The sequence below is a fragment of the Marmota monax genome, unplaced genomic scaffold (genome assembly GCF_021218885.2).
Source record: "Marmota monax isolate L192 unplaced genomic scaffold, Marmota_monax_Labrador192_F-V1.1 WCK01_AAM20220418_F8-fsc00012, whole genome shotgun sequence".
Taxonomy (NCBI): Eukaryota; Metazoa; Chordata; class Mammalia; order Rodentia; family Sciuridae; genus Marmota; species Marmota monax.
The window spans coordinates 6482419-6499849 of record NW_026695227.1 but is presented as its reverse complement, the minus strand read 5'-3'; the positions used below and the strand labels follow the sequence as shown (position 1 = coordinate 6499849).

Sequence of the window (17431 nt, the reverse complement as noted above, 5' to 3'; positions counted from 1 at the left end):
TGGCACTGATCATTATTAGTTCTTATATTCTACTGATTTGGGAGTTAGTTTGTTGTTCTTTTTCTAAGACTTTTAGTTGGAGAATAAGCTTACTTATTTTGGATCTCTGTTTTTTTTTTTAAATGTAGACACTTGATGCTACAAATTTTCCTCTTAGAACTGTTTTCATACTGTCCCAAAGATTTTTATATGTTGTATCTCTGTTCTCAATTGTTTCATATAATTTGTTTATTACTTCTCTCACTTCTTCCACGATCTATTTTTTATTCAAAATCGTATTGTTCAACTTCCATGTGATTATAAGGTTCCTATTATCTTTCTTGGTTTCTAGTTTCATTCCTTTATGGTCCAGTGAAATACATGGGATTATATTGATTTTATTTTACTTATTTATTTGTATTTGCTAAGAATTGTACCTAAAATGATCTCTTTTGGAAAAAATTCCATAAGCTGCTGAGAAGAAGGTAAATTCAGCTGTTTTGGGGTGAAATAGTTGGTGTATGTCTATTAGGTCCATTTGATTTATATTATATTATTATTTAGGTAGATATATTTTTATTGGTTTTATGTTTGATGACCTGTCTGTTGGCGATGAGGATGTGTTGAAATCACCCAGTATTATTGTGTTAGGTCTATATGGGATTTAATGTCAAGGAGTATTTTTAAAATATAAAAGTATGACATTAGTATGACATATATATTTACTATTATTATATCTTTGTGTTGGAATGTTACCATTACCAGGATATAAAGTCCTTCTTTGTTGCTTCTGATTAATTTTGGCTTGAAATCAGCTTTATCAGCTATGAGAATAACTATTCTGGCTTGTTTATGAACTACATTTACATATGACATTTTTTCCATCCTTTTACCTTTAGTGCATAAGTGTCTTTGCCTCTGAGATGAGTCTCTCTCTCTCTCTCTCTCTCTCTCTCTCTCTCTCTCTCTCTATATATATATATATATATATATATATATATATATATGTATATAGATCCTGTTTATTATCCATTCTGCCAATCCACGTCTTCTGTTTGGGGAGTTGAGACCATTTATATTCAGTGTTATTATAGAAATGTGTTTTTTGGTATGCTTCCATTTTCATTTTTTTGTTATATTTAATTCTATCATAAATCTCATTTGGCTGATCAGTCTTCCATTGATCTTAATTTATTTGGGAGTTTGGGGATTTATTGTGGGGTTTCTTTGTGAGCAATTTATCTTTAAGTGTTTTTTGTAGTGTTGGCTTGGTTGTCATGTATTATTTTACATGTTATGGAAAGCTTTTATTTCCCCATAACAATTATTATTATTGCAACCTTAGTCTATTGAATGCTCCAGACAATGTTTAGCATAAGTTTAGAGTGTATATTTTGATTAATTGGATTATTAATACAATGCACATTATTGTGTTCCCTCTATGGAAATTTTTCACACAGATTTTTCCAAATCTATAAGGACATATTTATTAAACAAATTATGTATATATAAATGGAAAAAATAAAATCTAAATGACTAATGTGTACTCTTTTAAATGTGAGAAAGACCAGTAATGCTATTATGCTTATTAAAATAGGTTATATCTATATAGATAGGCTTTTACAATTATATAGTGAGTAAATCACAGATATGTACAAATCCTTTTATCCCCATTAGGCAATTATTGATTATAATTAACCCATCATAATATTTGAATACTTTGTCTTAATAAAACCCAGCTAAATCAAATTTTAATGGTTTTAAAAATATAAAAACATTTAAAAATCATTACATTGTACTTACAGGAAATCATATTAAAAAGAAACAAGAGTAAGATAATCTTTATAATATTTTTATCAGTCAATGATTGAGATTTAAGGATGATTTACTTATTTGAAACAGTTCTTAAATAAAGGTCCATTGTAAAATTTCTTCACTTTTTCAAGTTTTTCTCTGTTTTCTGGATATTTCTTACTGCTTAAATTTAGTGCAAATAATTGATAATGTTTCTTGTTTTTTGGTTCTAACATTTTGGTATCAACCAAAGTCCAGGTATACATTTGGAAATGTGCATATTCCAAAGATGAGTTTTAATGAGTAGTAAGTATAAGATTAAATTTACTAAAATACTTTTACTGCACTCATTGGGTATGCTGCCAAAACTGTTGGGGAAAAGTCAGGGCCTAATCACTGAGTGTGTTAATTAGTGGATTAATAGAGAAAAAAAGAAAAGTGGCATTTCTGAGCTTTGTGCAACAAAACATCTGTGATTTCATATATATATTTCTTATTATTTTTCTATAATTGGAAACACAAAAATGAAAAAAGTTATTGAAAATCATTCACAGTTTACATTATACACTGAAAGACTAGATTTTCTGTTAATAAAATCATCAAACGCTCCAAACTATCCATAAGATATTTTCAAGAACATTCATAGTAGAATAATGACAGTGACAATGTTCCAGAATCCCAAAAGAAATACATTTCTACTTCTTTGACACTATAGCATATCTATCTAATTGTTAGATACTTGTAGAAATGCAAAAGAGATACATAAATGACAATACTCTCTACTGAACATTTTAATCTTTAATACTTTGATCTTTAGAATAACTATACAATATCCATTAGGGAGATGTTTATTTTCTTAAAACTATTTGCTAATTTCAAGATTGGTCTCTGAAGAGTTTCAGGCAAATGGCTTATTGTAGTAAACTAAAAAATTAGTTTCTATCAAATAAATATTTGAAGAGAATATTCATGAGAATTGACTTCTTTAATTGTTTAATAAATCACCTAAATAAAGAAATGAAAGATATTTAAAAACTCATGGTTTTATAGAAATACTATAGTGCTCATTTTGAAATCTCCTGTGATTTATTAAGGTCAGTAATTGATTAACATGCTAGCATTATTGCAAATCAAAAAAAAATATTTATTTTGGAGAAATTTATTTTATTAACTGTGATCAATCCTAATAAGCTTTATTAAAGGTAGGGTGAAAAACCTATCCTGGTTTGCCTAGGTCTATCTTGGATTCAAAACTAAAGTTCCCATGTTCTTGGAATCACTTCAATCCTGGGCAAATAGATGATTGTACATTCAGGCCAAGTTCACTTAAATAACTATTACCATAACTACATGTAATACAAAAACAAGACCAAGAAGAAGACTAGCAATATGATTTATAAAATAGTTTTAATTTTATCAGGTAAAGAATATTGAGGACTAGGGATATAGCTCAGTGATAGAGTGCTTTCCTAGGATTCCTGAGGCCCTGGGTTCAATCCCCAGCACCTCCTTCCCCCAAAGAGCATAATGTTAGCATAAAATATCTTTCAAAAATTAATAACACTGCTATTTAACACTTACAGGTCATAACAATAATGAAAATTTACTTTAATAAGATACTTACAGCTGTAAAAATTCTTCAGAGCCACATATGCTTAGAAGATGGTCTTTGGGGGAGAGCTGGTCATTTGCACATAAATGGAGAATTTCTTCAATTAGGTCTTTGACAAGATAATTAGCTAAAAACAAAAGGTAAATAATAGGTCATTAAGAACTTATCAAAGGATGGCTGGGAAAGTTTTTAAGCATAAAAAAATGGCAAACACTGTATAAGATATTTTATCTGTCTAGCTCCATCAAGAGGAATTAAAATGAGATGCATCTCATTTACTAGTCAGGTTAGATTTAGAGATATATTTGAAAATGTTGTTTGAAATTCTTTTAATCAGTTTTGTTTTCATGAAACATAACAAAGTTAGATATTATGTTCCTCTTGTTAAAACCCTTGGTACACTGTAGCTTTGCATAAAAGAAGTTCTACTATCAGTATAAAACAATTCTACAACAATTAACATGTGCTTATCAATTTCTGACAGTAAGACCTGGAAATAATATAGATTTATTACTTCTCAGTTGATGCACCTAGAAAAGTTATTTCACCTTTGACCCAGTTTCTTCATCTGTTGACAAAGGTTTATAACTGTATGGTTTATTTCCTTCAGGAATCTGATATGTCTAACATAAAAAAAAGACAAATGTTGGCAATATATTGAAAAGTGTTAAACCCATGTTTCAATTGTGATCTCATCATCTAGGTCAATGGAAGAAGTTGCAGTGGACTTTACTGATAATCCATAGCCAGTAAGAATCGTACAGCATCCTGCAAATGGTCAATAGCATTTGTCAGAATTCAGCTTTTGTCACAATTATTTGTTCTCTTTTCTGTGACTTCTTTTACTGCCATATCTTTTGTTTGTAGGAAGAGGATTTTGGCTCAATTTGGCTAAGAAAATGTAGTGCAAGAGATATTGCTGCCACAAAGAAAAAGAAATTATATCATTCTGGATTTAAAGTATGGCTTTATGATTGGTCAAGATGCTATCAAAGAAATGGTTGGACAAAAAATTGTAAAGATCATCAGAGAATTATGGATGGTGGAAATGCTTTGACATGAGAAAAATGTCTTAAACCCACCACACGTTTGAAATATTGTCTGAAATGGCATGAAATGTTATGAATTGAAGCTAGTAGTGAATATGGCCATAGGAAAAATCATAAAATATAATGACTTTGATAAGGAGGAGTGAGAACTGGCAATATATTGTGGCAGCAAACTATCTCCAAAGGCACCTGTATTAGAGTCTTAATTAATTAATTTGACTCTCCACTGGGGATGTAGCTCAGTGGTAGAGTGTTTGCTTTGGTGCATGAGGCACTGGGTTCGAGCTCAGTATCACCAAAAAGAAACAAAATATTGACTCCACTCTTTCCAGGACCATATCCCCTATACTATATGGGGCATGTATGGATTATTACTTTGTCATATGAAATATTTTGTATCAATTTCTACCTATCTCTTCTCTCCTGTGCCTTGGATTTGTAGAGGCAAAAAAAATGTTATACCTTTCTTCCCTACCATAAAGTTCATGACCAACACTGCTACAAAAGAGAGGATAACAAGAAAAGAAACATAATATTATTTTAAATCAAGGTTTTATGTGACACAGGAGTCTTCTGAAAAGAAAACTCAAAGACACAGGAAAACTCTCCACATTTTTGTGTTATGACAGTGATGTGGAGTTGTGGTTGGACAAAAATGGTAGGAATTAATGATAATTTTGGGTGAGGAAATGCAACAAGGCTTGCCTCTTGATTTCTTGGCTTTTCTGTGTAGCATTCCATTCTCCAACATATGGGGCGGGATACCTTTTGGAAATGAGGGTCTTAAATTTACTATCCAATATGATAGGGCATAGAATTTCTTTATGGCTTGTTCTCACTCAGAAAGGGAAAGGAACGTGAGAGTAATAATTGTAAGTTTTATGGCTGGCTTTGGGGAAAGGGGTTCTAGTTTCCATGGCCTGCCTTAGAGGAGAATGAAAGGCAGGTCAGAGCACTCAGCTTCTGAAGCCCTTCCAATCTCCATCAGTTCACAGGACTCAGCAGGGCCAGGAGCCATCCTCTGGAGAATAAATTTCTGAGTTCCAACAGTTTGATACCTCCTACTACGCGCTCCAGGTTAGTCACTGGATGTTTCACTATTACTTCAAATTCAGCATGTCTGAGCTTGAAAACACCATTTTTCTTCTTGAAGTCAACCATGAAACCCATGAGTTAAATTTCTTATCCATCTTGTAAGCCACCACTTAAAAAATCCTTTCCCTAATTTCTTATAGTCTTTTTTCCATGCAGCCCTTCCCACTGTCTTCACCATATCACCCACCTTACTAATGGCTAAGAGCCCTTAAGATTCTTTCATTATATTACTGTATACCTCAAGTCTAATTTTCCACTCTTCCTCCTTTGTGCCTTCACACCTCTTTTGGAGGTAGAAGTCTCTCTCTCTCTCTCTCTCTCTCCTCTCTCTCTCTCTCTCTCTCTCTCTTTTTAATAAACATTTACTCCTTCAACTGTGATCCTTCTTCCTACACTGGGTTACAATTCTATTCTGTCAATGACCACCCCCAATTTTCTTTTACCTATTTAAATTCCATTCTTTAAAGATATTTTTCTCTTTCCATAATGAAGTGTTTCTGTTCAACCTTCCAATAAAAGCTCCCCTTATCCATTCTATTTGTTTGTCATATCATTTCTTTTACCTTCCCTTTACTGCCAAATTTCTTTAAAGAGGAGACTTCTGCCAAGAGTTCTTAGTCAATCTTCAATTCTTGCAGATAGACTTCTATTTACAACCCTTTGAGGGTCACTAATAACTTCCTGATACAGAGTTCAACCAATGGTTATCTAAAGCTGGGAGGTACTTGAAAGTAAGAAAACTGGCCTAGAGCAACTTTGGAACTGGAAATAACTTCATCTTCATCAAAATGATAGTTGAGAATTGTGGGCCAGAGAATTTCTTGTTTAAAGATCCTGATTCTTTCAAAGTACTCCATTTTCTCAGTCTTGGAGAAATGAGTTTCCTCTGAATGAAAACCCTTCACTTATCTCCTCCACTTATCTAGATTTCATCTTTTCTTGCATTTCTACTGACAGCTTTTATCTTTCACTCAAGTTATTCTTAATGCATCCTTCAGACTTCTGTTCTTTTGTGGAACATCTGTAACACCAGTGAAGCACTAGTATAAAATTGATGAAAGTAGCAGTTTTGGTGTAAAGCAAAAAAAAAATATTTTAAATCTTATCTGAACTTTTCTTATCTGACTAAAGCAGAAACCCCATGAAATATAGCTTCCATTACCTCTCCTTAGAGAGAATTTCCTGCAAATTCTGAGGAGACAAGCTTCCCATTCATTAACATTAAAAATATATCTATATCTACATCTATATATTTATGTATCTATATTTATATGCTTCCTATTGAAGTCCTAAAACCCCTCCATTTTGTTAATCGATATAACACACTTACTTCTGGATATTCAGTTATTCACTGTTGAGTAACCCCCAAGTACTTGCATATGTTTTTTCTTCTGTTAATTTTTCTGTTGCCAGTTATTCCATAGACACCCTCAACCATTTAAATTTAAGTAAGTAGATAAAAAGTTTTCCTCCAAACCATGGCAAAAATCTACTCTGTATGTTTTTATTAATGCTTTTCTAAGTCACCTTCCTCCATCCCTACTCATGTTATAGGGTAGAGCCTGCTGCAAAGCTGAGGCAGCTGTGGAGTCTCTTCTTCAAATCCCGATTCTAGTGATAGGCCAGAACAATTTCACATATCTCACTCAGAGTGACAAGCATGATTTTAATAGAAGGGTTAGGAAAAGGGAACACTCTTCACGGAGAAAGTGGGTCCTCTTAGGAGAGCTGCATGCCCTTCTAGGACTCCAGATTTCAGTTTTATTAGGTGCCCCAGGAATACGCCCAGAGAGTCCTGACAAAGTCCCCCTTGACCTCTGACAGACAGCATAGGAACTTCATTGATCGCCTACAAGGAAGATGGTGTGGGGTGCTCACAGAATTGAAGTTTTTGAGATTAAGACCATCTGTTTTGTTTCAATTTCCTGTCTACTTAAATCAGTTCATTATCCTTTGAACATCCCCATTAAATTTTGTTCAAGAGGTTCTTGATATTTTGGCTACCAGAGTGATTGGGGACTGTGACACAATTTTGGTGATAAGAGTGAGTCCTGGAGACTGGATTATGATAGATAATGATGACATAGTCCTGAAATGGTACTTTTTAAAAAAGGGGATGTAATTAATTAAGGCTGGGGGAGATTTTGACATACAAGACTCCCATCTTCCAGATGCTTGTATGTTAGGTAAGGCTACTTGTGATTTTTAGTGTTCCTTCATTGTCCTTTCACCCTATCTATCTGTTCATGGAGGACTAGCTACCCAACATTCCTGTTCCTCCTCCTTAGAGTTTTAACATCTTTTAGGGCTCGTACATCCTCTTGACCACTTTGCCTCTTCAATACTAAATACAATAACCTCATCACTTTGCTGAAACTTCTCATAAAAGATGTTACTGACTTGTCAACTTCATACTAAGAGATATGTTGAAAATTAAATATTATAACTTTGAAGAACAGAAGTGAGCTCCTTAATTGATAAGTATTTCCTCTTCTCCAGCAGCTGAGGTCAACATGATCTGGACATGTCCATTCTGATAGGATCAAGGTACGAACCATTGGTCTTAACTGGGCAATCAGAATCCTGCTGTTCCAGATTGGGAATGGATCTAATAGAGAGATGGAACTATCTTTAGATGGCTGGCCAAATAGCACATATGCTTATAAGCTTGGCTTTTTAATTGTTTTGCAAAATCAAGAGAATGAATCAGCAGAGAGCAAGTGAGACAGGGCAGCAATTACACAGGGAAATTAGGTCAGGGGCATAAAGGGATTTGAGGCTACTTGGTCATTTGTGGTTTTAGTGCATTCCTAATTTGATGAGATCCTACTTTTAAATTCTATAAGAAACCCCCATGTTCTTTAAAAAATGTTTTCTTTCTGCTTAAGCCAGCAGGAGTTGGTTTCTGTTAGTTTGAAACCAGATGGTTCTAACTAGTATACCAACATAACATTGCTATGTTTGTAGTCATCTGTACTTGCTCAGAAACATGAATAGAGTAAGCCAGGGGAAAGCATAATCATAAATATAATCAGCAAATAAAAGAACATATTTCTTGGATTATTATGTGTCAGGAAATAATTTCCTGTTGACACATAAAAACACATTTAGTCGCTACTAAATGTTTAAAGAACTGATATTGTTTTGCAAAATAGTCAACTAAAACAATGAAATAAAATATTTAAACTCTTTGAAGATATTCTACAACTGTGAAAAAGTAAAGACCATCAGATGAGTTCCATAAAAAAACAAATTTGTAGGATTTATCCTCACAGACACTTAGTCAACATATCTGCTAAATCTAGTTGAGGTGGGATGCAGAGGACTGTTAGACATCTTCTCACTATGAGGATAGAAATTTTGTACCAGTGCTTATTTTATCTCACAATTTTTCATTCTGAATGAAATAGTTGTTCCTAATGAATAGGAATGATCATTTTTCACTTATATCTCCTTTTATTTCTAATCTTTTTGAAATATAGATTTAAAAAATATGGATATTTTCCATACTTGTTATTAAGTATTGTAGTAGGAAAATAAAATGTTTTAGGATGAGCTATGTGAAGAGTGTTCTAGAAGACCATACCTCTCCTTTCCCACCTCCAATGTTAACTAATGTTCTCACCTATTTTTTTCTTATTTCATTTGAGAGTAAAACAGTATCTCATAGGGCAATTTTTTGATTTCTTTTTTTAAAGTTTCTGTCCTTTTATTTTTATATTTTTTATATTTTTCCTTTATATACATGACAGTACAATGTATTTTGAAATAATATACATACATGGAGTATATATTATTCTAATTAGGTTTTACATGATGTGGAGTTACACTGGTTGTGTATTTATATATAAGGATAGGAAAGTTATGTCATTCTATTGTCATTTCCTGTTCTCATCCCCTGCCCCCCAGACCTTTCCCTTCATTCCCTTTTGTCTAATCCAATGAATTGTGTTTTTCCCCCCTCTACCCTCCCTTGTTATGAGTTAGTATCCACATATCAGAAAGAACATCTAGCCTTTGGGTTTGGGGGATTGGCTTATTTCACTTAGCATGATATTTTCCAGTCCCATCCATTTACTGGCAAATGCCATAATTTCATTCTTCTTTATGGTAATAAAGATGGTAATACTTATTCTGAATAATATTCAGAAAGAAATGAAAAAATGTTCAACATCTCTAGTAATTAGAGAAATGAAAATTAAATTTCACTAACATTCCAACTCACTCAAGTCAAAATGGCAATTATCAAGAATATAAGTAATAATATATGTTGGTGAGGATGTGGGGGGAAAGGCACACTCATACATTGCTGGTAGGACTGCAAATCGGTGCAACCATTCTTGAAAGCAGTATGGCGATTCCTTAGAAACTTTGGAATGGAACTACCATTTGACCCAGTTTTCCCACTCCTCAGTTTATACCCAAAGGATTTAAAATCTGTCCACTATAGTGTTGCAGCCACATCAATGTTTGTAGCAGCATTTAATAATTTCAAGGCTATCAATACCAGCTCTATGAAGATTTTTATATTTAATTACAAGTTACTTACCATATGGCATAAGATGAAGTAGTTGTGCTGAATTTTCAGCCAAAATATTTATATTGAACTTGGTGTTAGAAAAGAGCTGAAATGGGAATGATGTAGTGACGCTCCAGATCCTTCCAGAGTTGGAATTCATGTCAGCTGCATGATATGCCTCTCTCAGTCTGAAAAGTATATGGAAGAAAAATGCTTAGGACAAGATCTGCATGATTTCATTTTAAAAGTACCATTCACAAAGTAATTTTAAAGATCTTCTGCAGTGTTTTGCTTTACAAAATTTAAAACATGAAAACCTTCAGTTACTAATTTGTGGTACAGTGCATTCACTTGGGTCAGTTGGTAGAGATTACACTTGTATCAAGAACAAGTGTGAAGCTCTGTTCTCCAGGCTTTCCCCAGAGCCCTTCATTTGAAATAATTAAGAGTACATTTTCATAAATGTAAGACATGACAATTCACTCTGAACATTATTACTTGCATCATTTCCTTTGCTTTTGATGCCTGAATTCCTCCCCTCGGATTTTTCTCGTGCCTAGTGTTGTCAAAGTACAAGTCACTCATTTGGATTTAGAGATATTGGTAAATAAATTCCCTTATTTGTGTCTAATTTATAAACATTAGTTTTGTCTTTTTGTTTTCTTTGATTTTTTGGATTTTCCACAAATAATCAAGCCTAGAAGTCATGCATCTATTCTAAACAATTACTTATTACATAAACAAGTCAAGGAATTGCAAAATAGTTTATTCTTGGAGCAGAAGACTTGAATTTGAATCCTGATGTTTCCACTTAGTAATTGCCAGAGGCAATTTAGTTGACTAGTTACTTTGCACTAAAGTGGGGGTTAATATCTACTTCAAAGACTTCTTGTGAGGGTTAAAAAAGAAAAGCCATGTAAAATTTTAGAGTATGGAGCAATGTAAAGTAGCATAATTATCATTGTATATTACTATAACTTAATTCTTGTAGATATATGTTTTATGTCCACATGTAGAATAATATAAACATATTTATAAGTTGTTATAATTTGGATGTGAGTTGTCCCCCAAAGCTCATGTGTGACAATACCAGAAGGTCCAGAGGACAAATCATTGGGTTGTGAGAGTCTTAACCTAATCAGTGAATTAATCCTTGATGGGATTAACTGAGTGGTGATTGGAGACAGGTGGGGTGTGGCTGGAGGAGGCAGTTCATTGGGGGCGTGGCTATGGGGTATATATTTTGTATCTGGAGCTTGGAATCTCTCTCTCTGCTTCCTGATCAAGAAGTGAGCTGCTCCCTCGGCTATACTCTTCTGCCGTCTTGTTCTACCTCACCTTGAGCCTGTGAAATGGTGTCTGCTGTCTATGGATTGAGATCTCTGAAACTGTGAGCCCCTAAATAAAACTTTCCTCTTTTACAGTTGTTCTGATCAGGTTTGTTAGTCACAGCAGTGAAAAAGCTGACTAAAACACAAGTAGATGAAAATGTAATTGCAGGGTTTTTTAGTGTCAATTATTCTGATACCTAGCCTCTTTCTAAATGGAAAATTATACATTCTATATTATACTTTGCATTCTTAGCACTCACTATATTTATGCAGTGCTAAAATAGTGTCCAGCCCTTAAAGTAGCTCATAGTTTAACTCTTCAGATTCCATTGAAATATTGTCTCTATTGATTGATGGACAAGTGCATAGTCACTCAATGGGCCTGTTTTACATTAGTATCTACTTGTGCTCTGGGTCCCATTCCCACAGAGTCTGATTCAATATATCTGTGAAGGGCCCCAAACTTACCCTAAAATTAAGTTCTCAAATCAGTTGCTGCTGCTGCTGCTGTGGCAGTGCAGTTTGAGAGCCATGGCTCAGCATAAATATGGGGGCCACTCTCCTTTGTTACTCCCTACCACAAAGGTCTAGACTGGAATCCTGGTTGGAGAGGCTTTAGGACTAGCATTTACTCTCTGATGTGGTACTACTCAATGCATTCAGGATTTCAGCTCAAACCATTTGGGAAATTAAATTTAAAATGTAAATTTGTGTTTCAATCTTCTGTAAACCTTTGTTGAGGAGCTTCTGTGGATCAGAAACAAGCATATGCTATAGTATTATATAACATTCTTTGTAAGAATGTTTCAATTTCTTAAAAGAGCTGGCTTTAAAGTATGTCATAAGAAACCAAAGCCAACAAATTATAAAATCTCTCTAAAGGAGTAGAAAAGAAATGTGAATAACATATTGAAGTATGCTTATTTAAGTATTAGGAAAAATAAGTGTAATTAGATATATAAATCTGTTCTATTATGACTTTCCTGGTTTTGATAAACTTCTTGTGTAGCTTGGCTTTTAAATTCAATTTCATCTCCTTTTGAATTAAAAATGCCCTGCACATAGTGGATCCTCAAAAATATTTAATGAATGAATAGTATGTTTGTGTATAATGTAACTATGTATATAAACATTTAATCATTTTACAAATGACTGTTTTTAAATAAAAGTTATTATAGACTGAGAAAAGTAAGTTTGAACATAACCTATGTCTCCTTTTCACTACTCTAAGGTTAATGCTTGATTGTTTTAGTTCTTATGGTTATTGCAGAAAACACCACTGATAAAAAGTATATTTAAGAGTTTGGAAAATGCACCAAAATAAGTTACTAACATAACATCATATAAAACATTTTTATGTTACTACTTCATCTATAAGATTTGACCTAAGAATATAGAAGTATGCTTTAAGAACAAAAAAGAGCTGCCAGATGAGCTCATAATAAGTGCTCTGTCAGTGTGTTATACCAAGGAATGATGTCTTATAGTATTAAGAGAGCTATTTCTCATGCTTAACAGGTAGGAATGACCACAATTTAGACTTAAAGTGGCAAATTTCTAGCAATTTTATTACAGGGATTAGTGTATTTCCAAAATAATAGATATTGATAACTTTAAACCTGAGCAAGAAATTAAAAAATAACTATTTTTAAAAAAAATTTCTTTCAATGATGTTTTGCAGTTTTTTTATTGTTTTAATTAGTTATATGACAGTAGAATGCACTTATATACTTTGATATATCATACATAGATGGGATATAATTTCTCATTTTTCTGAGTATATATATTGTAGAATCACATTGGTCATACAGTCACATAAATACATAAAGTAATAATGTCTGTTTCATTCTATTATCTTTCTTGTCCACACATCCCCTGCCTTCCCCTCCTTTCACTTCCCTCTACCTAATCTAAGGTAATGCTCTTCTCCTTCTTCTCCTCCTCCTCCTCCTCCTCCTCCTCCTTCTTCTTCTTCTTTCCATTACAATTCTTAATACACATATATACCACAATTTTTGCATCTCTGTTTGTATATAAAGTATGTTGAAACCCAATTCAAGTCTTCATACAGGCACACAGTCACATTAATGTTATTAGCAGCACAATTCACAATAACTAAACTGTGGAGCCAACCTAGATGTCCTTCAGTGGATGAATGGATAAAAAAGTGGCATATATACATAATGGAATTTTACTCAGCATTAAAAAAGGACAAAACTATGGCATTTGCAGGTAAATGGATGGTGTTGGAGAAGATAATGCTAAGTGAAGTCAGCCGATCCCCAAAAAAACAAATACCAAATATTTTCTCTGATATATTCACACTGAAATAGCCTTTAAACTAACCATTAAATAAATGACTCAAATCTCTAACCCAAACATGTATATTTAGTACATTTAAAATAATAGCCATCAATGGATGAAAAACAAAACAAATAAATTGCTAATGAATTAAATTTTCAAAACTTAGCAAAGGACAGATAGAATTATATAAATTTTAATCACTAATAAGAAATTTGTCTTTGAAAAAAATCTATCTTTACATCATGGATTCATTTTTAGATTAGCAAAAAGATCAATGGCATATTTGTTAATATCCTCTAGTAATCAATTTGGTTTTCACAGGGCAAACACACATTCATTTAAGATGTTTAAAATTCTGGTCATCCAATCAAGATAAAATTTAGCTAACATGAGGAAGGCATTCACTCAATTCTAAACAGAATGTACCATGTAAAAAGGTTAATCTGTTCATTTCGGTCTTAGATAGAAGAATCAAAATGATTGTCATTAAGTGAGAAGTTAATTTAGTACAAATCAAACTATCAACAAACAATAAGAGCTAGTCTGAAATTATGAAACATTTAACTTTAACTGAATTTTCAAACAGAAATATGTCTATCAGACCATAAAAACAATAGAGGTCAATTAATGATTTCAAGAATTTCTATATTTCACTATATTTGCAAGTTACAGAACTTTGACATTTTATATGCAAAATTAATCAGTTTCGTATTATAAAAATAGACAAATTCATTCATTAAATTTAGAAACTTCAAAATTTAATGAAATAGCAATACTCACTTTTTAACTTTGTCACAAAAGGAGGTCAGGGTCGTGTTAGTGCCTTGAGTTACTTCGATGATTTGAATGGAACAATCTATAGACTTAAAATAAAAACTGCCTTATTAATATAGTTCTATATAGAGAAAAGATGAATACAATTCTAGAATTTTTGAGCTGTTTAAATATTTATTTGAATTTTATTTTTAATTTTATTCAGATATTTTATTGAGGTAATATTAAATATAGAAAAATTCATAAATTTTTAGAAATATAATTTGAATTTTGAGGAATCTACATAACACTTTGATGAAAATATAGAACATTTCCCACACATCTCCTTTACATTCATCTGCAAATCTATTTGGTAACTACTATTATCAGATTTTTATCATCATGGATTAGAAGTATATGTTCTCTTGTTTGGGCTTTTGTCTCTTAAATCACATCTATTTTTGAAATGTATTGATAGTCTAATACATATCTGTAGTTCATCATTTTTATTGTGAATTAGTAGCAATTCTTTGTGTGACTATTCCACAATTTGTTATTCTTCTTACTGATGAACATTTGGGTTATTTTAGCTTTTAAATATTGTAAAGAAAACTATTATATATTTCATATATAAGTAATTATTTGGGCATATGCTTCACTTCTTGGGAACATACATAAATAGTTCAGTTAGAGTGTACATATATGACTGCTTTTAAAAGAGATCATGTTTGCCTTATGTATTTTGCAGCTTTATTATTAGCTACATATGCATTTACATTTATTATCTCTTCTTAATTGCCTCTTTCATCATTACAAAATGATTTATTTTTCTCTAATTACATTCTGTCTTTAGCTATACTTTTCCTGATACTAATGAGCATAACAGTTGTCATTCTTTGGTAGTGTCAAGTCGTTTTGTTTATTTTACTTCAATATGTCTGTGCCCTTGTTTCTTAAGTTTATATGCTTCAGGCAGTAGTTGAGTCTTCTCTTTTAATCTAGTTTTTCAATTTATGTGTTTTCAGAAAGATTTATATTTAATATATTTATGTAGGTTGTCCTATTTCAGACTATTGTATTTGTATTTATTTCTACTTGTTTCTGCTATTGAATTTCTACCTTTTCTCCCTTTTCAGTTTGATATTTTTCCTATTTCATTTAGTTCCTTTCTTGGTTTCTTTGTATTGTTTTTTAGTGTTTGTGCTAACTCTAAGGATAACAATATGCATCCTTAATATATCTCAGTTTATTTAGAATTAATGTTGTAACATACATTTAAAATTTTAAAATCTATGATAGCAAAAATGACATTTACCCTACTCTCATGCTTTTTGTTATTGCCATATATTTTATTTTTGCATATACAATAAATCCCATTATAACATGCAATTATTTTGATTTGGTCACCTCTCTTAAAAAATTAAGAGTAGCATTTTGTATTATTCAGCACACTTACTATTTTGATCACACTTTCCCCCTTCCTGGATTCTATCTGTTGTCATTTACCTTGTGTGTGAAACATTTACTTTGGTACTCCCTCTTGGCATGTTAGCTGAATAACTTCTCTCGATACTTGTTTGTATGGAAGTGTCTTTATTTCAATATTGAAACACACTTAGTGAATATAAAAGTGTGCATTCATTTTTATTTTTTCTTTTGAATAACTTTAAAGTATCATTCACCTGTGTCTGGCTTCCATTGTGTCTTATGAGAAGTTTGTTTTCATTCAGATTTTTACTCCACCCTCCCCCCAGCTTCCTTTTAAGATTTTTCTCTTTTTTAACTTTGTGTTGTAGATATTTGAATATAATAGGTCTACATGTGGTTAACTTTGAATTCTGTTTCAGATATATTGGACTTCTTAGATCTATAATTGAATACTCTCAACTAAAGTTGAGACATTTTTCTGATCTTTACTACTTTTTTCTCATTTACATATTTTAATTAGTGCTTTAGAGATATACATAAAGGTGGAATACATACAGAAATATTTATACATGCACATAGCATAATTTTTGTCAAATTTATTCTATATTTCTTCCTCTTTCCCATCCCTCCCTCTCAACCTCCTTATACTTCTCTGACTTCCCTATCTTTATGATATCTGATCCCTCTCCATTTTCCCCCGTTATTTGCTCTAGTTAGGGGATGAGAGAACATTTGACATTTGATTTTCTGAGTCTGATTTATTTCACTTAGTTCCATCCATTTATCATAATTTTATTTATGGCTGAGAAAAACTCCATTGTGTTTATAAACTATATTATCTTAATTCATTCATCTATTGTTGGGCACTGGGATGCTTCCATATCTTGTTTATTGTGAGTTGTGCTGTTATAAACACTGACATAACTGTTTTGCCATAGTAAACTGTTTTTAGTTCTTTTGAATAATTACTGGGGAGTGGGAGATTTGGGTCATGTAGTAGTTCTATTCCTAGTTTTATTGAGAATTCTTCATTGTAATGTTCAGAATAATTGTATAAATTTGCAGTCCTACCAATAATGCATGACTCTACCTTTTTCCCCCATCCTCACCAACACTTATTATTACTTATATTCTTGATAATTCCCATTCTGACTGGAGTGAGATAAAATCTCAGTGTAATATTCATTTGCACTTCCCCAACTGGTAGGGATTTTGAATGTGTTTCTTCATGTATTTGATGGTCATTTGTATTTCTTTTGAAAAATGTCTGTTTAGTTCTTTTGTCCATTTATTGATTGGGTGCTTTATCTTTTTGGTGTTAAGCATTTTTAGAATTTTTTTTTGTCCTGCACTGGGGATTGAATCCAGGGATGTTCAACCACTGAGCCACATCCCCACCCCTTTTTAAATTGATTAGGGCCTCACTATGTTACTGAGGCTGGTTTTGAACTTGCCTGCCTCAATCTCCCAAACTAGAAGTACAGGCATGCGCCACCTCACCAGGCAATTTTTAGAGTTCGTTATATATTCTGGATATTAATCCCTTGTCTGACCATTAGTTTTTCAA

General features: G+C 32.4%; 1 protein-coding gene across 3 annotated transcripts in view; it reads right to left on the bottom strand.

The window, feature by feature from the left end:
* The window catches only part of Pik3c2g (phosphatidylinositol-4-phosphate 3-kinase catalytic subunit type 2 gamma), a 385322-nt gene that overhangs the window by 341554 nt on the left and 26337 nt on the right, over window positions 1-17431 (bottom strand). For 2 of the 3 annotated variants that reach the window (XM_058576231.1, XM_058576230.1), the window contains 3 exons: window positions 14464-14546; window positions 10079-10236; window positions 3398-3512 (listed from right to left, as the gene is read on the bottom strand). In XM_058576231.1, coding sequence (XP_058432214.1) covers window positions 3398-3512; window positions 10079-10236; window positions 14464-14546 — 356 coding nt within the window. The remainder of the gene's footprint in view (window positions 1-3397; window positions 3513-10078; window positions 10237-14463; window positions 14547-17431) is intronic. The other variant, XM_058576232.1, reaches the window with a different exon arrangement.